The 26,379-nt window shown below is 36.5% G+C and overlaps 3 protein-coding genes across 6 annotated transcripts; 1 reads left to right on the plus strand and 2 right to left on the minus strand.

The window, feature by feature from the left end:
• Positions 1-295: 295 nt before the first annotated feature.
• On the minus strand, positions 296-2,722 carry LOC113775873 (suppressor protein SRP40-like). Of its 2 annotated transcripts, XM_027320917.1 has the most exons (4): positions 2,048-2,722; positions 1,080-1,501; positions 499-596; positions 296-379 (listed from the first exon to the last, which is right to left on the minus strand). In XM_027320917.1, exons 1-3 carry the CDS (start codon positions 2,479-2,481, stop codon positions 574-576), a joined length of 879 nt encoding a protein of 292 aa, XP_027176718.1. In that variant the 5' UTR covers positions 2,482-2,722; the 3' UTR covers positions 296-379; positions 499-573. The 2 variants fall into 2 exon arrangements, with proteins under 2 accessions (XP_027176718.1, XP_027176717.1); XM_027320916.1 differs by lacking the exons at positions 296-379; positions 499-596 and having other exon boundaries at positions 798-1,501.
• Positions 2,723-10,812: 8,090 nt separating this feature from the next.
• LOC113773145 (tubulin--tyrosine ligase-like protein 12) lies at positions 10,813-16,642 on the plus strand. 3 transcript variants are annotated; one of them, XM_027317697.1, is made up of 15 exons: positions 10,813-11,166; positions 11,353-11,604; positions 11,807-11,931; positions 12,014-12,230; positions 12,410-12,535; positions 12,611-12,867; positions 13,606-13,713; positions 13,970-14,111; positions 14,208-14,373; positions 14,605-14,762; positions 14,852-15,175; positions 15,276-15,350; positions 15,534-15,603; positions 15,712-15,869; positions 16,282-16,642. In XM_027317697.1, exons 1-15 carry the CDS (start codon positions 10,864-10,866, stop codon positions 16,429-16,431), a joined length of 2,631 nt encoding a protein of 876 aa, XP_027173498.1. In that variant the 5' UTR covers positions 10,813-10,863; the 3' UTR covers positions 16,432-16,642. The 3 variants fall into 3 exon arrangements, with proteins under 3 accessions (XP_027173498.1, XP_027173499.1, XP_027173500.1); XM_027317698.1 differs by having other exon boundaries at positions 12,020-12,230; XM_027317699.1 differs by lacking the exon at positions 12,410-12,535.
• A 280-nt stretch (positions 16,643-16,922) lies between these two features.
• On the minus strand, positions 16,923-24,223 carry LOC113776484 (protein FIP1-like). Its single transcript, XM_027321665.1, has 14 exons — positions 23,971-24,223; positions 23,004-23,091; positions 22,801-22,909; positions 22,534-22,583; positions 21,861-21,927; positions 21,302-21,374; positions 21,007-21,062; positions 20,535-20,631; positions 19,290-19,374; positions 18,953-19,015; positions 18,405-18,464; positions 17,797-17,889; positions 17,441-17,503; positions 16,923-17,342 (listed from the first exon to the last, which is right to left on the minus strand). Exons 1-14 carry the CDS (start codon positions 24,024-24,026, stop codon positions 17,238-17,240), a joined length of 1,065 nt encoding a protein of 354 aa, XP_027177466.1. The 5' UTR covers positions 24,027-24,223; the 3' UTR covers positions 16,923-17,237.
• Positions 24,224-26,379: the final 2,156 nt, after the last annotated feature.

A 26,379-nucleotide genomic window follows, 5' to 3' on the forward strand; every position in this document is an offset into this window, starting at 1 on the left:
ATCACAATCCTAAGCTGGAAACCCATGATCATTTCTCAACTACTTCATAACAGGAAGATCATCTGCATACCATCATAGAAACAGTTTCTTCCAGCCATTGTAACTTCTTTTTTCCTTTTTGACTGGTTTTACTAGAGCGGAGTTTAAGACAGATCTGGAATTCAACAAAAATTAGATGGTCAAATTTTCTTTCACAAAAAAGATCATCTGGAATTCATACCTTCTATCACAATCCTAAGCTGGAAACCCATGATCATTTCTCAACTACTTCATAACAGGAAGATCATCTGCATACCATCATAGAAACAGTTTCTTCCAGCCATTGTAACTTCTTCTTTCCCTTTTGACTGGTTTTACTAGAACGGAGTTTGAGACAGATCTGGAATTCAACAAAAATTTGATGGTCAAATTAGAGTTCAAAACCATCTCATAGCAAGTCTTGAGCCAATATCCAAAGCACAACGGTGAGGAGGAAAGTATTTGTAATCATACGCATACATCAAAACATGTGCAGCTCAACCGTGAATGGTGGACCAAAATGCAGAAAACCAAATACACCTGAAATCCTCCCCTTTAGCAGCCCCCAAGTTCCCTCCCTGCAAATAGGGAAGAACGTGGTTCAGCGACAGAAACTTAAGTGGCAAAATGAAAAGCAACTATCGCTGAACCAGGTATAAGGAGAACAAAAAGGTAAAGCTTCAATTTTCAATATTCATGCGTGAAAAGTATTGCAATCGGTTCTTCATCAACATATATCTTGGTCAAGGAAGAAAAAAAAAGAGCACTGGAGCCTGACATATTATGGGAATAAGACTTCATATATATAACAAACTAAATGCTTGTCAAAGGAGCGACTGCTATGACAATAGCATATCAGTTACATTTTGAAGCTGGCCAGAAGTCGGTACATCTATGATGATAAGTACAAAGCGCTTACAAAGATTTCCACCTCCATGAACATATATCCAAATTAGATTCATAGGGTGACAATGAAAAACACATAAGATCATTGACTCAACTGTCCTATACGTGTCTATTATTGACCATTATCCCAGAGATGCTTGGGGTTGCAGTTGCACCTTGCAGATCAGATAAAGAGAAGGACCTCCAAGGAGAAAACTTCTGTCCCGGAGGTGACAATGAGTCATTGTACAGTGATCTTCTTGCTTGTGGTGGCAAAGGAGGAAGACAAATGCCACGAGATGGTGAATTTGAGTTGGAGCTATCGCTGTTATTGCTGCTCTCGGTACAGCCCATGGATGCTGCAAGAGCCAATGAACTTCTAGAGCCTGCTGCTCTCTTTGATATCCCACCGCTGTTATTTCTTCTAATGCCATTGCGATTCTTATCCCAGAAATTATTACAGGCAAGCAAGTTTTTGCGTTTCCTGGTGTAAGAATTTTCTGGCTTTACAATATCTTTCATGGACGAACAATTTGCAGCATCTGATAGGCTGGTAAAAGACTTGGATTTACCACAATAAAATTGTGATATGCTCCTCCTGAAACAAGTCAAATTGCCAGTATCAGCAAAGCTTTAGACAACCCAAAAAAAAAAATTCACTAAAAAAAAAAGCAGCACAAGTGTCTAAGAATTTAAATGCCTTGCAGTAATTGTGAGATTTCTCACATAAATGTTGCTACAAGAGAAGCATTCAACAGTATGGAAGCTGAAAATGAAAAAAAAATTAAAAAAAAAGACTTCCTTGTGTTAATTCAGTGTCAATGTCCAAAAAATGTAACTGCTCTCTCAGTTAATAAATAAAGTTAAAAAAAATGTCAAAGTAGAGATGAAAGAGGTAAAAAGAAAAATATATTAAAAAAAGAACCACATCTCAGGATCTAACAGCAAAATAAAGATGTAATTCCAATTTTCAAACTGTCTGCCCAAATGATCACAACTCAATCATGTTCAAACCATATGCATTCCACCTCATACTGACTGCTAAAAGTCAGTACGCAAATTCCAAATATTCCACAAAAAAACTAGACATAAAATTCGCACAAACCCTAAATCTACAGTGGATTAACAGAAGACAGCTACATACTTGATAGGCAAGACCTCCTCTAACGCCTCGAGACTATCCAAAGCTCCGCCTTTATACTCACTCTGCACCTCCTCACCGTCGCCGGCTTCCGACGACCGTCCAGCCGATGACTCCTCATCACTATTCCTCCCAATCGAAGAAGTCGACGACGATGACTCCCCACTCCGACCCTCATCCTCTTCCTCCACCTCCTTCCTCCCCGCTCCAACTCCGGCGCCGGCTGCCCCTAACTCCGGTGCCGGCGGCTTATTTCCATTAGCATACATCGAGAAACACGTCACTCTCTGTCCACCAAGTCCAGACCGTCCGATCAGATGATGATCAAGCCCGTAACTATTACCATTAATATGATTGGCAGCAGCCGCGGTAGAGGCCGCAGTCGCAGTCGTAGTACCAGTCGTATTACTATTGCCCCTCTCCACCACGATTGACATCGCCGGTATCTCTAACTAGAAGAACAAAACGAACGAAGAAGTTCCAAAACTTACAGGAGTATGCTATAGACACAGAATTCTCTACGCATACGTAGATGGAGATAGAAACGTAGGACAAGGAGGGTCTTAAGAAAGAGAGGAGAGGATTATATAGGGAACTGCGACTTGAGAGAGAGAGAGAGAAATGATGAGAAACGGAATAATCAGAGGGGGGAGAGAGAGTGTGAGAGAGACAGAGATGGAGCAGCCTTATCTTTATCCATCCATCATTCACAGACAAATAGTATATATTATAATGTCTTAACAACAAAATTCAATAAAATATTTGCAATTTGGATAATTAAACAAGATTATCTTTTTCCTTTTTTTTAATCATAATTGGACAGAGCCACAGAGTTCTATGGTATGGGCGCCCGTGCAGTAGACGGGGATGCGGATTTGGGGAAAGAGTGATCTTGGCCGTTGGGTGCTTCTTGATGGGGTTGGTAGCGCTGGTATCTAGGGTTGAAAAGGATTCTGATCCTGCGGTTTTTTGCTGTTGCCAAGGAAGAATCCACTATTCTCAGAAGCTGTGGAAACCAAATCTGTGTATTTGTTTCGGCTTCTTTGAAAATTGAGGTTTGAATACGATTAAGGTCAAAAGTCCCAATAAAAGGTCCTTTTCTTTTCTTTTTCTCGCGGGAAATTTCGCCTCATATTCTTCTTGCTCGGCCCTTCTGTTGTTCTATTTTTTTTTTAAGTACAAATTTATACTTATATATATCATTAGAGAATTGAATACAAAGAGAAAAGATGTGACAATGCAAGTCTGATGGGACAAATGATTTTTTGCATTTTGTTGTCTAGATTAATGGCTCGAAAAAATAGTAGATAAAGACAAAATGCTTAAACTTATATTAGAATAACATTTTCCATTGTGTAAAATAATTGTTTTCAAGCAATTCTTATGAGTTTTGCAAATTATTCAAAATTTTTGAATTTTTCAAAATTGTTTCCATATCAATAATATGAAAAGGTGTATTTGGATAGGATATCATTTAAAATAATTTTTTAAATAATTACTGTAACATTTTTTTTATAATATGATATATATGAGATAAAAAAGATAATTGAAAATATGAAAAGGTGAGTTGAAATCCGTATTTATAATACAAGTAAAATAATATTTAAAGATTTATCTACAAAAAGCAATTGTAAAATCACTACATGTAATAGTCAACATAGGAATTTAAAAGGATGAAGTAGGCAAGCCATCATTTAATCTGGTCTATTATACAAGACATGTAACGGTCAATATGGGAAGGAGGCAATCCATCATTTAATTTGTATACATCGTATGAGTTATTTAGAGTAGGATTTTCCATATTTGAAATAATGTAAACTATCTTTTCAATCCCATTACCAACTCGTAATTTCTATTAAAGGACCACATTTGTAATTCCTCAAACGTTAATGGATTTAGTTTGCTATGACAATTAAGGAATACAATAAAAAGAGCAAATTTAAAATGATATTTTGATCTTATATTTTGAAAGAGAAAAACATAAGGGAAGGTGATTTTTTTTTTTTTTTGAATTCGATGGAAGCTAAGTAATATTTTATAAAATTATCCCATACATATATGAAAGTTGGTTTAGTGTCATGTTCATTAATATGTTTGGATAGACATTATTTACAAATAATCAGTCGCTCACATCATAAACGCATTTTCTAATAAATTTTCTTATATTTTCAATCTTTTTTTTTTGTATTTTACATACATCACATCATAAAAACTAATACAGTAATTATTTCAAATAATCTTATATCCAAACCCATTTACTTTGAACAGTCAAACGCATTTACTTTGAACCGTTGTGTGTTTGAAATAAATATACATTAATTTTGAATACAACCTTCGAACAGTAGCATTTGTGTCTATAGGTTTACTTCACACACACACATATATATATATATATATGTATGTGTACATGTGTGTGTTTGAAAGACTAGTAATAAAAGACAAGGTACATTTGCACTTGTACCAACTTAACATGTATCTGAAAAAGAGAATTAACATCATAGGCGAAAACGAAAGTAACCATCCAAAACAAAAGCCAGACGTATATAAGTCGATTAAATTCCAGAAATTACCATTTAAACACAGGACAATAAGTCATACGTGTACAGCAAAATTAAATAAGGCGGGAAGAATGAATGTCAAGACCCTTAGACAAAACCAACAAACTACTAACAAGATAAACAACCCTGAGGGTGAGGGTCAACCTTGAAAATCACGTCTTTGGCATCAGCACGGTTCTCGACACTCCTAACTTTTTCAAAACCCTAAAAACGCCGTCGTCAACACTTTGCAGCTAGACCGAAAAAAAAAGAGAGATATTTCTCTGTATGGAAAAAAAAAAAATTCTATGAATGGAGGACACGTGGCTGAATTTGGATGGCCGCCACGTGGACTAATGTTTGATCGTGGAAGCTGAATTCTGGTGAAAGATGTGATAGGGGTTGGGGTCCAGCATCCAAATGGAGAGATGGTTGGTCGGTGTTCAAAGCTGATGTGGGTTGCCTCTTCCCTCAATCCTGCGTCGCAGTCGCCTACTAGTGCTATTCCGCCAGGCTTATAGCGATAGCCTACCTCTCTCTTTTTCCTTTTTTTCAATAAATGGTTCACTTTTTTTTGGTCAAACACAATAAATGGTTCACAGTTTACTGATTAGTACTAGTGCTTGTCTGGACCAATTCCCGCCGGTGGTCCTAAACTCCTAATCAGGAAACACGACTCACTCCTAGCTTCCTCGGAGGAGGAAACAGGCTGGGATCAGTTATTGGTCAAAAATGTGATATCATTTCCTTCGTTGCCTTATCCACCACGCATGTCTATGTATTTTGTGTTTTTTTTTTTTTTGGTCTTCTTTTTGGTCAGTGTTTTGTGCTCAATTTTCGTTTGAAAGTCTAATAATCTTTGATCCATTCATTTAGGGTAGAGAAGACGAGTTCACTTTTTTCATGATTTGCTAATATAATTACACTTTGAGAAATAATAATTGAAGTCGATATTTTAACACTTATTAATTTGGCTGCTATAGACGTTAGTATAACATTTTTAGTTTGACTCTCAAACTAATTTTTTTTTATTACATGGTCCTTTGAAATTTTTTTTTGAAAAAAAGTTGATAAAGATATAGCATAAATAGCTGCAAACGTCATGTGTTATATATATTTATATATCCATGCCTTGTCTCGGCAAAATGGCGTCGACTTATGTGATAACCCATGCCGTTGGCGCGTCTAGGATTTCATCAGCACCTGGTACCGTGTCATCTACACAATCATATTGTACATGGATTGCGCGAGTGTACGGTGTGACAATGGATCTACCGTCTTGCAATTTGAGTTGTATTCTAATTTAAGTCGGTCGTGTAAATTAATTAATTTCTATATAAAATTTGAGTTTGTAATTTATATAATTATGTTTGAGAAAAAATTACTAAAACTTGGGGGAGGTCCCAAATTCACAAGACAATTCGAAAAATCATCCAAAGCTAGATCGTTCATCCGGCAAAACACTAGGTGTAATTTAACTTTCGCACGTATAATTAAATTTACAGAGTGTGTAGTAGTACATCCCCTAATCTAGAAATGAGTTTTTTTGTCCTTCGGAGATATTTTTTAACTCCTCCTAATTCTCTTCGGTTTAATTGGGTCTTCCCTTGTGTAGATTGGTGTACAGACATCGTCGAATTAAAAAAGAAAAATCCATAATTGAAGGCATAAAATTGTTCATCGACTTGCTTAACCATTTGGTTGTGAGGTAAAGTTAAACCAATGAACATGATGATATCATGCCTGCACAGTGCACACAAGTAGCCTGTGGAATATATGTAAAAATTCACTCCATGAGGTGTGAATTGCCAAGAGATCCTGTGGTGAAGGCCGAAGATATCACCATAATTGGTGTATTTCTCGTATTTACACAGGCTTTATGAATGGCTCTTTGACCGTTTCGACTGAACTACTTTCCGAAACTATTCATCCACACAAGTTACCTTCAAACCATCAAACAGGTCCATGTTCTTTGTTCCAAATAGAAATTCGGTAAGTGCTTCCAGGAAGTTTTTGGTGGAATTCCTGATCAAGTGGAGCTCATTAATAAATTTCATATATCCACATCTTTTATGCTAATTGAAGTTTAACCAACAACGTTGTTATGCGTTTAGGGGTAGCAATTGAGCAGGAAAAGAATGATAACGAGTTGTAAAAGCGAATGGATTAAAATGAATGACGTAGGATATTCTTTTACACCATACTCTCTAGTGACTTGGATGGGATTGAATTTATATATATATATATATATTTTTTTTTTATTTTCGATACAGGGGTGTTCGGGTCAATCCTTACGGGGCCCGACTAATCCCCTACGACCCGAGCCCGGCGCCCCAACCCGACCCGAACACAATAAGTGCGCGGAGGAATCCAGCAGAGCGGAGACTCGAACTTGGGACCTCAAGGGTCACCGGTGAGAGGGGATTGAATTTGTATATACTAGTGCTTTTGGCACACACTTTGTCAAAATTCGAGTACAAGAGTTGGCTGAAGTAATTTTGGACCGCAATTCATTGAGTCAAAATGGTTAACACAAATTACAACCAAGGGGTTCAAGCTTTTAAATCATTTCCTCTTCTTCTTCTTCTTCTAATGTGGGATGCTACATTCTCCCCACTATTAAACTGTTCATTTGGCCGTATTCGGATTCTAAAATTGGCTCGTATGAATTCTAGAGGTGATTCTCATTAAACGTGACACTTAATCCCCACACAACACTTAAATCTTTGCACTAGAGTTGACCTCCATCTGACGTGACACTTAGTCCCGCACAGCATTTAGATTCTTGCACTTCATTGCGTGATTGGAATCATAACCTGTTAGTCCAAACTCACCTCAAGCATATACTACTCGATATTCACGACTCAAGTTCAAGGATTGACCCAAGTAATTTTTTCGACTAAAATCCACTAGTCCAAATGGGTTAACCCAAATTACAAGGTAGCCAAAGGGCCCAAAGTCTTAAATCATTTCCTTTCTTCATCAACCTCCGATGTGGAATGCTACACTCTACGTGCGTGCTTATTCAAAAAATAGATATTTTTAGATGTGTCTAGATAAAAGAATGTGCATCTGTAGAAGAGTACTAATCAGTGCACTGATTTAGAGACATTTATCTGATGAATTTAACGTCATGCATGTGAGAGGAATAACCACTCAATGATTTGGGGATTAACAAATGATTTGGGAAGTTTAAAAAAAAAACCACAGTGATGTGGTATACCAAATGATGCAAGAGTGAAGGGAGAGATGTCAATTGACTGGGATTGGTAAATGGGAATGTGTATATAAAGTGATAGGAAAAGTTTATTCCAAATACGTATAAAGATGGTTGTGTTTGGATTGTAATTTTTTGAAATTTTTGTAGAAAATGTACTGTAGTCATTTAATATATTTGAGATAAAAAATAATTAAAAAATATGTTTACGAAAAATATAAAGATTTTTTGATGAAAAATCCCTTTCCAAACAAGGCTTTATTGAAAAGATTTTTTTTGACTTGTGAGCTGACATGGCAGCCAATTGCAATGCCACTGCAATCTCCATGCAATAACGTGGTAGATAACAAAATGATCTGGTCAAAACATGTGATGCGAATTTAGGATGCATATTCGATGTTAGATGTGGCAAAATGGGCAGAATTTGCTTGAGTTTGAAATGGGATTGAATAATATGGATTTGGGTATAATCTTATCTATTTGTGTTTTTGGGATTAATTTGGACGTGATTACTTTGAAATGGGTTTAGATTGGCCCCGCCTAATATCCAAACTTGTTTTTATGTATTTTTTCCTTTAATTCTTTTTATTTTTTATTTTACTTTAATATTTTGATTTATTAAATTTCTTTTAGTCTTATTGTGAATTTATATTTTTCTGAATTCAAAATTTTTCTCAAATTCTCAAATTTATATTTTTTTTATAGGCCTAAAAGAACTCCCACCAGCCCCGTTTAGACCTTTTTCGGCTTGACTATGCAGCTGCTAAGTTTTCGTCTCAAAATAAGAAATTTCTTTTGACATTTTTTTCAAAAAGCACTCTAAATTGAGACCAGCAACAGAATTTTTACAAAAAATGAAAATTAAAAATTTGATTTCTAAGGGACAAAGGGGTTCAGGAAATTAGATGGGAGTTTTAACTATAATTATAAGGAAAAAAATCGAAGGATCTGACTGGAAGAAAAAAAAGTTGTTCACTTGGATCATTAAAAAGATATACAACAATTAACAAGATAATTTTTTAGTGAGATACTTGGACCCCAATGGGTACCCAAAGATTTTCCAAAAGTTTTCATCAATTAACAGGTATATATGAAATTAGTCCCATTTCAAACACAACATTAAAATTAGAACACCCATCCTGTCTAAAGTTCCTTTGGATATGGGTAGTCCATTGGACCTGTGACATATTGCCACTTCTAGATGATATTTAGTTTACGATCAACTTATTATGTCTTTGTAGGACGTACCCAAAGGAAAATAAAAGTTTATGCAAAATTTCTCCATGGGAGAAACTCGGAAGTCTCGAACACTAATAAAATATATTGGAGAGATAGTGAATGACATTTTTGAACACATTTACTCAATTTGTAAGGATGTTACATTCCATTTGGACGGGCATGTCTGTTTGGATAGCAAGTTATTTACGTAAATTAATTTGCTTGTGTCATAAATATATTTTTCAATCACTCTTTTGTCTTACATATATTATATTAAAAAAATGTTACAGTAATTTTTTTTATAAAAAATTTCAAATAATCTCCTATCCAAACACACAATCAGCAACACTTGTTGTTGGTAGTATATTCCCGGGTTCCTTTGGGAAGACGGAAGATATTCCCATGTGTGTGTGAGGTTTTATTCCTACTGCCTAGTAAGGAGATTAAAATGTAGGGCCTGTTTGGAAGCTAGTTTTTTGGACAAGTTTTTTACCTACAAGTTTTTTAACAACTTTTGCTACAGGAACCCCAAAAAACTTTCTCAAAGTTTTTTACCTACACACTTCAAAATATCCAAAATAAAAAAAAAAAAAATTCAACACACAAAAAAAATTCCCTTCCCTTTTTTTCTTCTTCCAACCCCATCCCAACCCACCACCACTGCCGGTGTCGACCACCACCACCGTTTCGTCCCTGGCTTCTTGATGGCTATGGAGATGCGCCTGGTCTTCTTTTTCCCCCCCCCTTTTTCCCTCTCCCCCTCTTCCTCCCCTGCCATCCTCCCCTCGTCTTTTTTTTCTCTCTGCATCTCCCCCATTCCTCCCCCACCTCTCTATAAAAAAAAAAAAAGATGGTGAGAAGCGGGAAGGGGAACAGGGGAGGCGGGAGGTGGCGGGGCAGAGGGGGAAGGGGCAAAGGTGGTGGCGGGGGGAGGGGGTGGCGAGGCAGAGGGGGAAGGAGGGGCAGAGGGGGAAGGGGGAGGGGCTGGCGGAGCTGAGGGAGAAGGCGGGAAAGGGGGTGGCGGGGCAGAGGGGGAAGGGGGAGATGGGTGGCGGGGGGAGAGGAGGAGAAGGGGAAAGAGAGGAGAGAGATGGCGGGAGGTGGCGGAGGTAACGGGGAAGGGGAAGGGGGAAGGAAGAAGAAAAAGAAGAAGAAGAAGAAGAAAGAAAAGAAAAAGGAAAGAAAGAAAAAGAAAAGGAAAGAGAAAGAGAAAAGGAAAGAAAAAAAGAAAAGGAAAAAAAATTTCACCTTACAAAAACTTCTACAAAATTTTTCACCTTACAGAAACTTCTACAAAATTTTTTCTAAAACTTCTACAGTACACTACAGTAAAGTTTTAGACAAACTCCCAAAAAACTCAGGTTCCAAACAGGCCCGTAGCTTCTCTACGAGTTCATAGGAATTTAATACAACTAACCCAAATAAGAGAGCACTCTAAATTAATAGAATCGAGCTAATTTTGCTCATGGCATTATGCTCCTATCAGGTGGGAAAAAATTATTTGCTGGTTCACAGTCAATTTTCGTATAAGTTGCGAAGTTACAACTTCAAATGCTACAAAAAGATAAAAAAATGATTAAAGACCAAAGCGACTACAAATTAAAGAGAACAAGGATTACTCTTCTGTGTAGAGTAGAGTGTAACTAAAAGATTACTTAAGAAAACTCCGTGGAGATTAAAGTTCAAGAATGTAATCACACACGCTCGCGCGCTCCCCCACTCCAACATATATACAGTAATTGGCCAAGCTCCACTCTTTTTAAGATTTTAAGCCCTTAATCTCTTAAACCCTGGAATCTGAATCACAGCGACCCCTCTTAAACCCCAGCTCCACCAGCAAGAAGAAAATGGCTGCCACCGCCATCACTATCGACGGTGGCAACAGAATCCAAACCTACGAGGATTTTGTAAAAGTTCATGCTGTATTACTTGCAGCCTCTGGAATCCCACAATCACTTTACCCCAAACTCTTCGATAAGCTCACAAATGAGACTTTCGATGGCGGCAACTATTTCCAGATTGAGCCAGTGGAGGAGGTTGAAGGCCGCCAGAGGAGGCTTGTGTTCACCTCGGAGTTTCTGGGCAAGGAGTCTAATCTTTTTGTTGTCGACCATGCTTGGACATTTCGACTTTCTGATGCTTATAAGCAGGTTTGAAGTAGTAATCCAAGATTAGATTTTGATCGTATTATCTTCAATTATTTAGTTATTTTAAATTGCTTTTGTCCATACTATGTAGGGGATTTTCGAGCTTGGGTTCTTGCGGTTTTTTTGTGGGTTTCTTTTCTCTCTTTTTGGTTGGGTCGCATTAGTGTAATATATGTAGGGAATTTGCAGTTGCAGGAGATTCCCGGATTGGCGGAAAGAATGGCTGCATTGATGTGTGTGGATATTGATTTGGATGGAGAGGCTAAAAGCGGAGGTCTAGATGAAATCGATACTACTCAACTGAGTGCTGTGGATATAGTGGAGAGAGAATTATGTGGAATCAGAGATGGCCGAGCTGATGGTCTGAGGTGGTTGGAACTTGAGGAGCTTGACATTGATGATGATGTTCTTGTTTCTCTTGATTTGCCTAGTAAATTTCCTGTAAGTCTCTCTTTATAGCGTTAAAAATTTGATATTTTTAGTGGGAAACTGATCCAGTGAAGTGATTTTGTGGAATTCTGCATTCCATTGCTGTCTGCAAAAGAAGTTAGGAGATGCCGTAGTATTTATCAAATTGGTAACTTGCGTTAAGATGGCTTTTTATATGAACTTTTACAGTGGGTTATCTGCTTTGTTGTACTAGACATTAATTGCACTAAGCCTGTGTGACAACAAACTCGAGAACGTGGAAGTAGTTGCAAAAGAAATTACCCAATTCAAGCACCTCAGAGCCCTATGGCTGAACAATAATCCAGTACTGGAGAGGGGGTAAAGTTTACAAATATGTAACAATGATAATTCTTTCCATGATTTTTGGTTTTGGCTTCTGACGGTAGCTACTTCTCTGCAGAGACAGTTCTATGGCTGATACCATTCTTCAATGTTGCCCCGAACTGGAAATTTATAACTCACACTTTACTGCTAATTATGGTAAATGGGCACTTGGATTTTGTGGAGGAATATATCACAAAGAAAATCCTGGCCACAATCTCCAAGGTGACTGTCCATTCGAGAGTTTGACATCTTTAGACCTTTCAAATAGGAGCATACACAATCTCATCAACAAGGTCAGTGCTGTTTATCACATTACCTTTTTTTTCTTTTCTCATCAATTTCTTACTGGTTTGCAAAATAAAGATATTGTCCAGCATTGCGTCACCTAATGGTAAATTTGTCTCTTTGATTGGTAAAATACAATATTCCTCAAGAATGCCCTCATTTAGTTTATTTGGTTTTTCTTTATCAGGCATTTTCCCCTGCTGAATTGCCATGCCTTTCATATTTGAATCTTCATGGAAACCCATTAGATGAAAATTCAGTTGGTGATCTGCTGGACCTACTTGGAGTATTCAGCAGCTTACAAGCCCTTGATGTATTTATGTTAATACTAGTTTTCTTTCACTTGAAAGCATGTAATTGTACTAATACAGGAAAGTGATAAAAACAGGTTGATATTCCAGGCCCACTTGGAGATAGTGCTGTAGAAATTCTCGAGTCCCTTCCTCAACTTTCTTTACTGAATGGTGTTGATGCAGCCAGAATATTGGAGTCCGAGAAATCTGTGATTGATTCAATGTTACAACCACGGCTTCCAGAGTGGACAGCTGGTGAACCCGTTTCTGACCGTGTTATTAGTGCAATGTGGCTATTCTTAATGACATACAGACTTGCAGATGAGGAAAAAGTAGATGAAACTTCTGTATGGTATGGAACTTAAATATTCATGCTTGATAATTTGCTTTTGGTGCTTTGTATATTATCATTAGATATGCATGGAGAATGTATTTTTCGTCAATTTCTGGATATCTAATTTTCATCTGTCTTTAACTATCTTAAAACAAAATTTCACATCATTGCTGTGGAAGTGTTTTCCACAATGCTTCTATTAGTGTCAGATTTTCCAGTTCAGAAGAGTCGTAGCAGTTACTGAATGTGCATGTTAGAGTCACAGGACTAGTAAAAACTCGTTAAGATGTGTGAGGATAGAGACTGAGAAACCTATTTCTTTCTTGACCCTCCTGCACAAAGAAGTGAAATACCTTCTCTATGGGACAGAAATTCTGATTCTTGGCTTTGAGTTTTGCTGTGGACTAATAGTTTATATCACTTTCCATGTTGAGTATAGTCTGTTCACTGAGACTCTCTGTTAAACCCATGGCCCAGCATCTTCTTTCTTTCTTTTTTTAATTCTTGCAGAACAATTTTTATGGAAGTGTCAATTGGTACTATGCCTCTCTTTTTTTTTTTTTCAAATCAAATTCTTTCAATATGGCATCCTGCTTAACTGGAAGCAGGATATTGAATATGTGAGTGGCACCGATTAAATAGATGCCTTAGTTTTTGAAAGTAATGAGAGGAATAAATGGCACAAATTGCTGTCTCTATATCTGCTTGTTTTCTTTATTAAGTATTGTAGTAACAATATTTTGGGTGTTCTTGTAGGTATGTGATGGATGAACTAGGTTCAGCTTTGCGGCATAGTGATGAACCAAATTTTAGTGTCTCTCCTTTTCTATACATGCCGGGGGGTGACCTAGCATCAGCTGTGAGGTTGTCTTAATACACAGGCTATCTCTTTTTTCCTCTTCTCCTTTTCTCCAAAGTTGCATAGGTCCCATTTGCGTGAAGCTAGGTATCTAACTTGGAACTCTAGCCAATTGAGCTTGGAATTTGCTTATCTGTTATGGTATTTCTGTTTAAATCAGTGTCTTTTCCTAGATGAGTCCATGCTTCCCTGCTGAAGGTTGGGAACTAGATTTGTCATTCCATTTCGTTGTGAAGTTTCTGACTTGAACAAAAATTACAGTTATTCAATTGTTTGGCCTATTGCGAACATAGAAAGAGGTGATGAGTGCACTCGTGATTTCCTTTTTGGCATTGGAGAGGAAAAACAGCGGTCTGCTAGACTTACTGCATGGTTCCATACCCCTCAAAATTATTTTATCAGAGTATGTCCTTATGCCTTCCATTTCTTCTGTTTCTTTTTTGTCCTTGTGGTATACATTAGTACTTTTCAGGGAGGTTACTTTTAACCAATCTTGTAGGAGTATGAGAAACAGAGGCTGAAATTGCAATCAAAGAAGTTTCATCCCCTGCCAGTTGTATCTTCTACAACAAAAGCATTGTACGGGAGTGATGGAACTGCCTTGCGCGTTTACACAGATATACCTCAAGTGGAGGAATTTTTGACCCGGCCTGAATTCATAATCAGTATGTTTTCGTGAGTAAAACTTTTAGTTCATGATTGTTCTGGTATTCTTCTTTTCTACCGGCAGTTTGTCCAGTATGCACTTTTTGTTACTCTTATTTACTCAAGTCTAGTGATTGCTTCTTGTGATTCTAACTCGTTGAGGCCACCAAAATTATGTAATATGTTAACCTATTTTGCCTTTTAAGTGGCTGCTTCTATTGTGATATTTCTGAATTCAACTATTATTGCAGCATCTGAGCCAAAGGATGCAGATATTATATGGACAAGCATGCAGGTGGACGAGGAAATGAGGAAAGCTGTGGGCCTGAATGAGCAGCAGTTCATTAATCAATTTCCTTTTGAAGCTTGCCTTGTCATGAAACATCATTTAGCAGAAACTATTCAGAAGGTCACTGCATCTCTTTCTTTTAGCAAGACTAAAGGTGTCCAAGTCAAAATGTGTCTCCTTTTGCTAAATTCATCTCTATTTTTTAGCAGACTCATGGATCTCCTGAATGGCTTCAGCCTACTTATAATCTTGAGACAGAGCTTACTCAACTCATTGGCGATTATTGCATCCATGAAAGGGAAAGATTGAACAATTTATGGATATTAAAGCCATGGAATATGGCAAGAACGATTGATACTACTGTGACTGGAAATTTATCTGCAATTATCCGTCTGATGGAGACAGGTCCAAAAGTATGTCAGAAATATATTGAGCATCCTGCATTGCTCAATGGGAGGAAGTTTGATATTCGTTATATTGTTTTGGTGCGCAGCATGAATCCATTGGAAATTTTTCTTGCTGACACTTTCTGGGTATGGGCACTATCTTTACTGGGTACCGCACTAATATAATTGTGTCAAGTCCGTGGATGCTAGATACCTTGCTAAATTTATTTCTACGTTCATTTTTCAGGTTCGATTGGCAAACAACACTTATTCTCTGGACAAACATAGTCTTTTTGAGTATGAAACACACTTTACTGTTATGGTAAGTGGCTGAAAATTTTATGGTTTTTGGTTGCTTAACTGCCTGGTAAGGAGAAATTGCTAGATTAGATGGTTGTCACAACAAAATGCAGTTAGCAGTTTGCCAGAATGCAGATGCTGATTAATGTGAAGTTTGTTTAGGTAATATATGCATTTACAATTAGATTTCTTTTCATTGTTTCAGAATTACAGAGGAAGATTGAATCACATGAATACATCAGAGTTCGTTAAGGAGTTTGAGAAGGAGCATCATGGTACTTTAATCTTCCTATCTTCCAAATATTTCACTTCCTCTAAGTGGGAGAGATTTCAAAGTTTTGTGGTTTTGGTCTATTTGTTGACTTTATTTCCTACACTTTCAGTTAACTGGATGGATATTCATTCACGAGTGTCAAGGATGATCAGATCCATTTTTGAATCAGCAGCAGCAGTTCATCCAGAAATGCAGAGTCCAACATCAAGGGCCATTTATGGGGTGGATGTCATGCTTGACCGCCATTTCCAACCTAAAATATTGGAGGTTGTGACTTATCTCATTTGGTCCAAGTTTATATATACACACACACACACACACGTGAAGTTCTGGAAAGAAACTTTCTACATATATTGTGGAATTGTGTGCATATAACATGATGTATCTGAAAAATTAGGCTATCACAAATCTATCCTTACATGGGCAAGCGAATTATTACGAATGCTGAACCTAATGATAGAATGAAGGTCCTGTGCTAAAACTATCATAAAAAAGCATTTGTATGAAACTCCCTGGCTTTTAAAAAGCTTGTAAAGATCTTTTAATTTTGCTTGAGTTGGACGTATTCAGAGGTTTTAAATATGTTTTGAATCTGCAGGCCTTTATACTTTGGCTCCTTCTACTGTTACAGTATAAAATTGCTTTCCGTGCTTATCTTGTTATTACTGCATTAATGCAGGTGACGTACTGTCCTGACTGTACTAGGGCTTGCAAGTATGATACTGAACCAGTGATCAGGGCAGGAGGATTTGTTAAAGGCAGTGACTTTTTTAATTATGTGTTTGGCTGTCTTTTTCTAAATGAAACTGCTCATGTATCCCCATTGTAGTTGAGTTACGTGGAAAATTCTTGTGGTATATAGACCACTGAGAAATGATGTCGTGTGTGTATCTTCATGCTCTCTTTTTGCCCGCTCCTAAGAGGCTTTTTGCTGAACCTCATCATGCTGGAGTTCGCAAAAGAGATCTTGGTAGGTTATACAAATCTTGTACTTGAAAATAGTAATGTTTTAGCATATATCTAACTTTTATGGTTTATACGTCCAACCCTCCCGTGTGTTGTTGAAAATTTCTGGACAACAAAATTTTTACATTTGATTTTAACCTTATTGTAACTTTTTGGCATACCAGGATAGAAACATCAGCTGCTGCTGCCATATAACCTCTCAGAATTTTATTTGCGCTGGAAGTCTGTCACTGCTTTGTTCAGTTTTCGAAGGCAATGGGACAGATGCACTAGAAACAACCGTTTCCGTACAAGCGCATACCATGTACAAATTAAAACTTCGCAAAGTCACAGATTTTCCCTTTTGCACTTACGTCAAAAATCTTCATCTTTTAGATTGGGGGAAAAAGTACGAATGATTAAAGAGTGTTACAGGATCTAGACGGTCATTATAAAAAAAAAAAAAAAAGAGAGGAAAAACACGTACGCACTCCATTGTCCAGCTAATAACGTTAACGCCAATGGTAATCTGTACATTGGGTCGTCAGCTCTTCTTGCTGTGCTCTCCTTTTTTTTTTTTATCGACATTCAGTCATCATAGACTAGCTGAAAAAAGAAAACGATCGTATACAACATAGAGAATCAATGAATGAATTTGTTTCAGATATACCCTAATTGACAAGCCAGTTGTCAACTCGGTCCAGTTAATTCCCTCGATGTTTGGCTTTTCATTGTTGCCAACTTCTTTTGCAACTCCAAATTTGACATTCGCTCAACCTCCAATGCACGCTCAAGCTTTTAAATCGAGAAATACATGTTAGTACAAACCATTTTTACGAACGACGGGACAAAACTAATTAGTCATCTTAACAAGAAACGTTGGGGAATTATACCTTAGCAGCTCGGGTACTCCATTCACCCAAAATGGCCCTCAGCCTTTCATTCTCCTCAATATACTGTGCAGCAAGGCCAAGTTGGTAATATTAGAATGCAAACATGCATTGCTTGGAGAGAACCAACACTTAAAACGACTTGTTAGAAAATTTTAGATTCATTTTGACTCTTCAATGCTTTTAACAGAAGGCCAAGGCCAACTCTCTCCCTCTGTCACAGCGGCAGACAAGTATATCACTCTTGACTGACGTAGAAAGAAAGCTATATGCACCTTAAGATTGATGAGACGAGATAGTCTCAAAATACAGGAACACACAGTGACAAATTGATGACAAGGATGCTTAGAAGTAAAAACCTGATTATTTGTACTCTGGACGCGCTGGATTTCAGAGTCTCTCTCAGAAATGAGAGATCTAGCAAGACTAAGCTCAGATTGAAGTTGATTCATCTGAAACACAAGAACCATCTACTTCATCAGTAAAGCATGGGAAATACATGGATTATGAATCTGTTTAGAAGCATTCTTGATCATATTCCTGAATGTCACAATGATTTAGATGGCAGTTGGATGCCAACTTTTTGGCCATATTGATCCTCATCATTTTACATGATTGAATAAGTTGAAAAGAGGGAACTGCTCTCCCGTTTGCTGTCCAGCATATATATGTCCAATCCTCTAAATGCTTAACAAAATCCACGAAGTCGGAAAAAAAAAAAAATCCATCTGGCCCATATGGGATCATAAGCAGTCCCCAAATTAAGTGTTCTACTGGGGGCTTATGAGTCCGAACTGAATCCATCAGGGTAAAATGTCAACCTTTCCACTGACTAAGAAGTTACTTAAAGTTCTGACTACGAAAAGTGCCTCTAAAAAGATCCGGCAAAAACAAAAGAGAAAGAAGAGGTAACCAAATTAAAGAAAGGGGGTTGTTGGGGGAGTGCGAGGAAGCAAGCAGCATGTACCTCAGCTGACACTGTGCGCAGTTCCTGGTCACGAGCTGCTAATAGATGAGCAAGATCAACCTGCAAAGCCAATATGAAATTATTCTACTACTTCCCAGAAAAATAACTCCGTCTCTTCTCTTCAGACCAAACAGAGAAGCTCCAATGTTCTTCAGTCAAACAAAGATACATGATGCAAAAACGACAATTACAAGCCACTTTATTACTTTTTTGGATACATCGGAACACTGAACACCCATAGTGACACTAAAATGCTTTTAAATCTTACTAAAGAATCTACAGCTTTTACCTAGGTGCACCCCTTCCTCCATTATCTCAGGTTTCTAAATTGTCTGCAATCATCTCTATCCTAATGTACATAAAGCTGATTCCCACATCTGCAAGCGACTACAATGGTTTAATTCTTCACTAACATATTGTTCATATGATGCATGAAAATTCCAGAATCATGATTAGTAAATGAGGTGTATTCTCCTAGCAATTTACAAAGCAATTAAGTAATCATTGACACCGTTCAGAAAATCTGTTTTTCCAATTTGAAACATTACCTGAGGTGTGCTCCCATCATCAGACCTTTGATATTTGCTCAAGCATTCTTGTAATCTGAGAATCTACAAGAGAAATAAAAAGTTTTAAACTAATTTACAAGGAGTTTCCATTTCAATTTGTCAAGCAAACAACCCCTGACCAGACTGAGTAATTGACCCAGCATTTTAAGACTGCTAGTAGATACCGCTCGAGCTACAAGCCTAAAGTTCAATCATGTAACGACCAAATGGAGAATTAGAACAACAGCAGCTCCTGGAGACATTCTTTTGTACTCAGAGTCACCAAAAGCATCAATACCTTTGAAGAACCATCAAATACATCAAAATAATCACATACCTCCTCACTTAGAAAATGGATATTTTCTCGCTGATATTGCAGCAATGCCATTTGTTGATCAGAGAGCCTACCACCCTCATGATGCCTGTCACAACAAGGAGTTCTTACTATTGCATTCCACACTACAACATCCAGAACATACTTTTTAAGACATAAAGAAAAGAAAAGAGACATCCTTATCAGTGTGCTATCCCAAGTACTGATTTTCAGAATACAAAATCTTAAAAAAAAAAAAAACAGATGTCCTTATCAGAGTGCATTAAAACCAACCACGTCACAGTTGTACACATCTCAACTTAATTATCAAAACTCTCATCCTAGGAAAGTATTTCAAAAATGCCACTTTCAAATCACAATTGAGCCATCTCAGTTGAGCCCCAAAAAAATCCAAATCCAGGCAAGCTAATTGGCACAGAAGCAGCATTTGATTTCAATTGAGCACCAAAAATTACTCGCCCATTTTCTGCTTGGGTCTGGAAGCACAATAATGGCCTACTGTTTCAGTACTTTATCTCCATTTATCTGTGATCTTCCAGAGTATCGAATGAGATAAGAGCAATAATCATTCCCAAAATTCAATTGGGATAACAATCACGAAAGCATTTATCTAGATGCTGAGAACATCTTCATAAATGCAAGAATTCATGTAGAAGAGAAGATTGTCAGCACAAATACATCATGATGTCATGGATTTGTTACATAATACTTTGCCTTATAGTTATAGGCCAGTTGAACATGAAAACTCCTGCTTTACAACAATATACATTCTAGTTTCATCAAGGTAATACAATAATGACAAATAGAAAGCAAACTTTGGATTTGCATCTGTAGAAGAATGACCAAGAGGTGGTGAAAAAGAGTGTTGAAGTTTAAGCACACAAATAGACTTGGAACATCTAGTTTAGATAGATTGGTATCCAAAGTGGTCTAATATAACTCAAGCTCATGATTAGCAATTATCAGGAAGTTTCAAATGCTGGCAGTAACAGAACGGTTTCAAGAGAACTGCTGGCAAAAAGTGTAGCAGAGTCATCAGAAGTTCTCAAAATGCGCTATTATGTAGTACAACTTCTGGATAGGGGAGGTACCGGGGGCAGTGGAAGGTTAATTTTATGGTACTGAAAGCAATCACCTACACTGTGTGGTGACCTACCACATCAGCCTTAAGACATTACAGGAAAGAAAGTAAACTAGCTGAAAAATTGTTCAGAGGCTGAAGCAGTCCGACCATTGTAATATTGTTACCTTAACTCTTCCAGAGAGCTGGATGGTTGAAGTGGAGAATATAATGATTTCAAAACATCAGGTTGAGAATCCAATGCGTTGTACTGGTGTACATAACCTGCAGCACCAAAATGTTTATTAAACACTGATGGCACAAGAACCATTGCGGAGCTACTTGTGCTGGCCATTGCAGCATTCATATTCCAAAACATTACAATGCTTACATATGACTAAAAATTGGAAGCCTGCAGAAAGAAAAATTATAACTGATAGCAAATCAGCTATAGTTGAACCTTATATACTGGACTAGTAAGTGTAATGCTTGATAGGTAAATGTAATAAAGTTTTAAGCAAGATGAAGTTGCTATTATATGATAGAATGCATGTCAGTGCAGTCATCAACAGGATCCTAACAAAAGCATCTCGATTTAATTGCCAAAAAAATGTGGAATTTTTAATGACTACATATAACAATTAGCCAGTCAAAACTCACCAATATAGACACTCATGAAGAACGCAGCACAAATTATCTCAGCTAGCATAATAATCCTGCACATTTAATGCTAAGTGATTAAATAGTCAGAAATGAACAGTTTCCCTTGGCATCAATCATGGATTCCTAGATGCTACATATGCTTCTTGCATTTGGCAAAAGTAACTTTTCACATAAAAAAAGTGCTTAACATGTGCATGTTTGTTTCTTCCAGACAGATTGAAAAAAAAGAGTTTACATTAGTCCAGATGAACCTAGTGAACTTGAGTATGTATTCAAAGAACTAATAGCATACCTAAGTATTGTTGATATGGACAGAAAGCGTATATAAATTTCCCAGACATGGATAAGCAGCATAGCTGCAGTTCCTGCAGTGCATATATCATAGAGATATCTCATTGAAAGCCAAAAAGGTGCTGAGTACATTTCAGTATTTCTGTGAAGAATACGAGGAAGGTATTACAAGAGATAAATGGAGGAACATTCAAATAAAAGAAGGTTGATCATCATGCAGTAAACAAGGAACTTAAAGAAAAAGAATAATAATTTAAAATGAAAAAGAAAAAGTAGTAATTTAGTAGGATTTCCAGTAATATTTGGATGGAAGACTGGTCAAAAGGCAAAGATGACCTACTTAAGGACTAAAAAATGCTAGGTGAAGATTGAATTCTGAAAATGTCTTCAAACAAAAAGCAAAGAACTGCATGCAAATGCGAGAGAAACACTAGACTATATAGAATGGGACAAACTAATTTGATGTCAAAATGGAGTAAATATTTACTATGATTTCTTCATATTTAGAAATTCTTCAGGTTACAACATCATAGGGCATGAAAATGCAGATACAAACGTACCATATGCTATAACAGCAAAAGGTAGGCGAATAATGTGCTTCAACTTTTGGCTGAAAACGTAGTAACCCTACAAAACACATGCATGCCTTGAATCTAAGCTTCAAAAGCTACAAATTTTAAGCTGGGATAAAATAACAGCAACCAAGAGATCAAGAAAAATACTTATAAACTTGCTAAGTAAAATAACAGCACACATAAATTAGTTCAAGAACATAACTATTACGAACACATGTGCACTCAGAATGTCCTAATGTCCCCATGATTCCACCAATCTCCTCACATCTCGCCTTGTGTGTTGTCTTATACCTAATTCTTTAGTCAATTTATTAGTTTCTCTCTTAGCTTAGACTTCACAAATCCCAAAATTCAATCAAAACTTTGGCTTCCAAATTATTTATGCAGTTGACAATGATGGTTAAGGTTTCCTTCTGAAGTTCTACCTTTAGTTCAAAGAATTATTTACATCTTCCCAAAGTTGGAAGAAAAGAAACATACATACACAAAAGAAAACAAATTAGTACCAAGATGGACTTGAAATCAATTGATAAATAGAAAGGATTATACACATACATACCCCAAATGCATATGAACTCATGTTTATGTATGTGCTTCTGTGTGTGTATGTGTGTCTGTGCGTGTGTGTGAGTGTGTGTATGAGAGAGAGAGAGAACACCTGTAACCGTATTTTCTGCACTTGATAGACAAGGTATTGCTGAAATAAACCTGGAAAACACAGTAACAATGATAAAGTACAGATCAGGAAGTATTTGAAAAGAAAACTCAAAAAAACTGAGATGAATTATATGACATCTAAATCAAATGAAACTTGAAAGATGAAGCCTGCAAAAAGCAAAGTTAAAATCACCGCCAACTTCCAGGGCAGTTAAGTCATCACATCGAAGAATACATCAAAAAAGGGTAAAGAAGACCAAGCATGTACCTGTGATTACCAAAAGAATGACATCAGAACTACAGAGCAAAGGTGAAATCAGTTCCGGTTGAGGGTGAAAAAACCATGTAGCTCCAGCAGCAAAAATAGCATAACCTGCCTAAAATTCAAGAAAATCAGCAGTTCTTGGTACAAACTGAAAATGTAGTAATCTAACTAAGTTGACTCCGAAGCAGATAATAGCTAGCACTTGCCAGCAAAATACAGTAGAATATACTCCCCAAAATGCTAGTAGGCTTCCGGTGACCAAATAAAGGAGCCTCATGCAGAATGTCAAGGAACCTATGGCAAATGATTTGCAATAATCCATCACAAATACAGCCAAAACTTTAACATGATGCTTATACATGACAAAAGAAATGTAATCAAACAGAATGTACACTTCCTCCAGCATAGGAAAATATAAATAAAGAAAGAACAGGCCAGTTTTATACAACAGCTTAAACAGTTATGCACGACACCAAAGAGTTAACTTGCTGCGCTACTGCTTGGAGATGCTAAGAACAGAATTCTGATTTCCTCATGTTAATATATTAAATGCATGTTCATGAAGGTGGAAATTTTTTTATTGGAAACGTAAGAATTCTCGGACTCTTTTGAGCAATTTAAATCTGAAATTCCAGCAATTCTGAAGACCTTATTTGTGCAATGTTTTGTAAAACAAATGACTGAAATTGGGCAGCAGCAAACTAAGCCTAAGCACGGCTAAGCAAAGCAACAATCATTTTTGTTTATTCTAGATATCATTTCGTCCTCCTATCACTTCATTTAGCATCTGAGGCTCTGAGTTTGATTTAATTCTCGCATACTACGACCTAAACCTAAAATTACAGGACCATAAAGTTTCAAATTCACTTGCTTTGTACTTTATTAGGAGAGTACCAGCAGCAAAAACAATAATACTTATAACAAAGAAAAAGGAAATAATCCTAGATTAATTATTCTCCCAAGATATTTATTTCTAAAAAAGAATCATTACGTAAACTATCTTAACTATTCAGCCAATGCATTGCATTCACGATTCACGAACCAATCCCCAGAAATTTGCTGACGAAATTCAGATGAATTCAAACAATCGACTGTAATAGAAACAAGTGTGCTTGTTTTTGTGCATGAGTGGGTGCGTATGGCGCTGGAGTGCAGGAGGAACCGAAATCTTACAGGTTGTTTTCTTCGGGAGATGCAGCGATGGTGGAAGATTGTCTGTCCGCTGCCATCGTTTTTTTTCAGTTCTGCCTTTTGTCCTTCTGCTCCCAGAATTCGTCAGCTCATTTTCCGTTAATTAGCAACCTCGACGACTTCAATCCACAGTACCAAATTTCTGCTACTTGGATCTCTGTACTCTGTATGTAACAAAACTAAGATGAGGTGACAAAGGTCGACTTACGAAGGAAGAGGTTCACTGGTCAATTTAATTTAAGTTGAAGGTAAATATTTGAAGGGAAAGATACGGATAATCTATTCTTTGGTTTGCAATCTTTATTTTAAAAAAAAAATTGTTAGTTATTACGTATCCTAATCACCTTTTTTATCTAAGTCAAATAATTGTTATACATTTTTCTACAAAAAAAACTCCAAGTAAGCTTGCATAAATATAGATGTTGACAATGGACCACAAAAAAAAATTTGTTCTTTTAGGAAATATATATTATCATTCACTTATGAAACTCTAAAATTTTTTTCATATGTTTTTTAGAATTTTTTAAGCATACTACCCTAACGACGAACTAAATTAGGCTCTTTAATTTCTATTTTTTGTTGACATTTCACAGCTTCTTTTCGAGCTCGAGGGTGCAGAATTTATTCATAGCGTGAATTGGTGGCATTTCCTAGTGCTTAGTTTGAAAGCTTAGATTTGACAGGAAAAGAAAAGAAAGTGAGAGAAGACAATCTATATCTATATGTATTCAACGATAGGTTTTTTATGAAAAACCTCCACAAATGTATCTTATACCTACGTATCTTATTGTCATAGTGTATTTTATTATTATAATCATTCACAAAATTGACGATTACTAACTCAATTTCATTTGTCATTCACACAAATCAAATACAGTGAAAAAAAAGGTTATGTATCATACTCTCACCGTAGACGAATCTTATCTACAAGTATTTCAATCAGTGACAGAGTCAAGATTTTTTGCTTGGAAGCCAAAATTTTTCCTAACAAAATTCTCCTAATATGCTATGTTTAAAATAATTTTCATATATTTAAATATATGACATCTAAAATCTTCAAATATTAACTTTAATTCCAAAGGTATGTAAAAAATAAATAACCTTCTTTTGAGGAAAAAAATTAATTCAATGGTGAAACTCTCATAATATAAATTAAAATTGTAAAAATTAAGGGAGAAGGACCAACTTTATTTTACACATATATTTACGCACCATGAAATAAAATTTTTAAAATTTAGGGGGGCCCTGGCTCCGTCATTGATTTCAATAGCACCTCAATTCCAAATTTGCAAGATTGCAAAGGAGAAAACAACTGATCACAAAACAAAGTCTACATCCTAGTAATCTCCCAAAAAATACTTCAAAAAGTTCAGCAAGTTCGCTTCCAAGAAAGATAAGTCTTACTGAATATTCTTTTGTAGTGCGAGCTCCACAAAATTCAACAAAGTCAATTAAACCACCAATTTTGACTTTTATACAAGATTATCAAATCGAATGCATAATATTTGAAAATATTTCATTTTGAAATAAAATAAAACATGCGATTACATTCATTTCTATTCATATATCATTCATTTTCTAACATAAATTTCTATTATTACTTCAAGATCCATCTTTCACAAAAACGCAGTTCTTAAATGATGTACACATTTTATCATGCTTTTAACTATTACTAGGCAAATCTTAAATTTTAACTATGTTGGTACAATTTTTTTTTTACTTTTTTTAATTCACCTTCTCTTTTAATTTCTTTCAATAATATCATCACCGCGTAGCATTGGTATTAACACTAGTTCTTTTGTAAAGCGACGGAAAAGAAAGGAAATGGAAAAAAAAAGAATCACTGCAGTTTAAAAAATTTTTCTGCCCATAAAATGAAAGAAAGTTGAAGCAAGCTTTATCAAATTTTTTTAAAATACCACATTCATCCCTAAATGTCTATTAAACAAAATTTTATTAACATATGCATCGAATGTCATTTCATTTATTTTCTTTTCTAAACTCCCAAACAACATCAAAACTTTTCTTTTTTCTTTCTCTTCTTTTCTTATAAATTAAGCTCTCTCTCTTCCATCCTTTTCTATCCTAAACTCCCATACTAGCTGTAAATTACGAGGATAAAGTAAAAGGGAATGACTGGTGTGCTGCTGTATGCCCGCCGCATACGGAAGGAGGAAAACGAGGGGTGAACAGCGGTGGCGTACTGGCGTCTGGCATAAAATGAGAGTGATGTTCAAGGATAGGAGTTGGGTGGTTCTTGCAATATCAGGCTTAACGGGAGTAATCACTACCCTGTCATTCGGCCGCAACCATCCGAATCATCCAAATAATTCCTAGTGAGTACAAGAGCTTTTCATCATGAATAAAATAACGACTAAACCACCAACAAAA

Source organism: Coffea eugenioides, chromosome 6 (assembly GCF_003713205.1).
Source record: "Coffea eugenioides isolate CCC68of chromosome 6, Ceug_1.0, whole genome shotgun sequence".
NCBI classification, from domain to species: domain Eukaryota; kingdom Viridiplantae; phylum Streptophyta; class Magnoliopsida; order Gentianales; family Rubiaceae; genus Coffea; species Coffea eugenioides.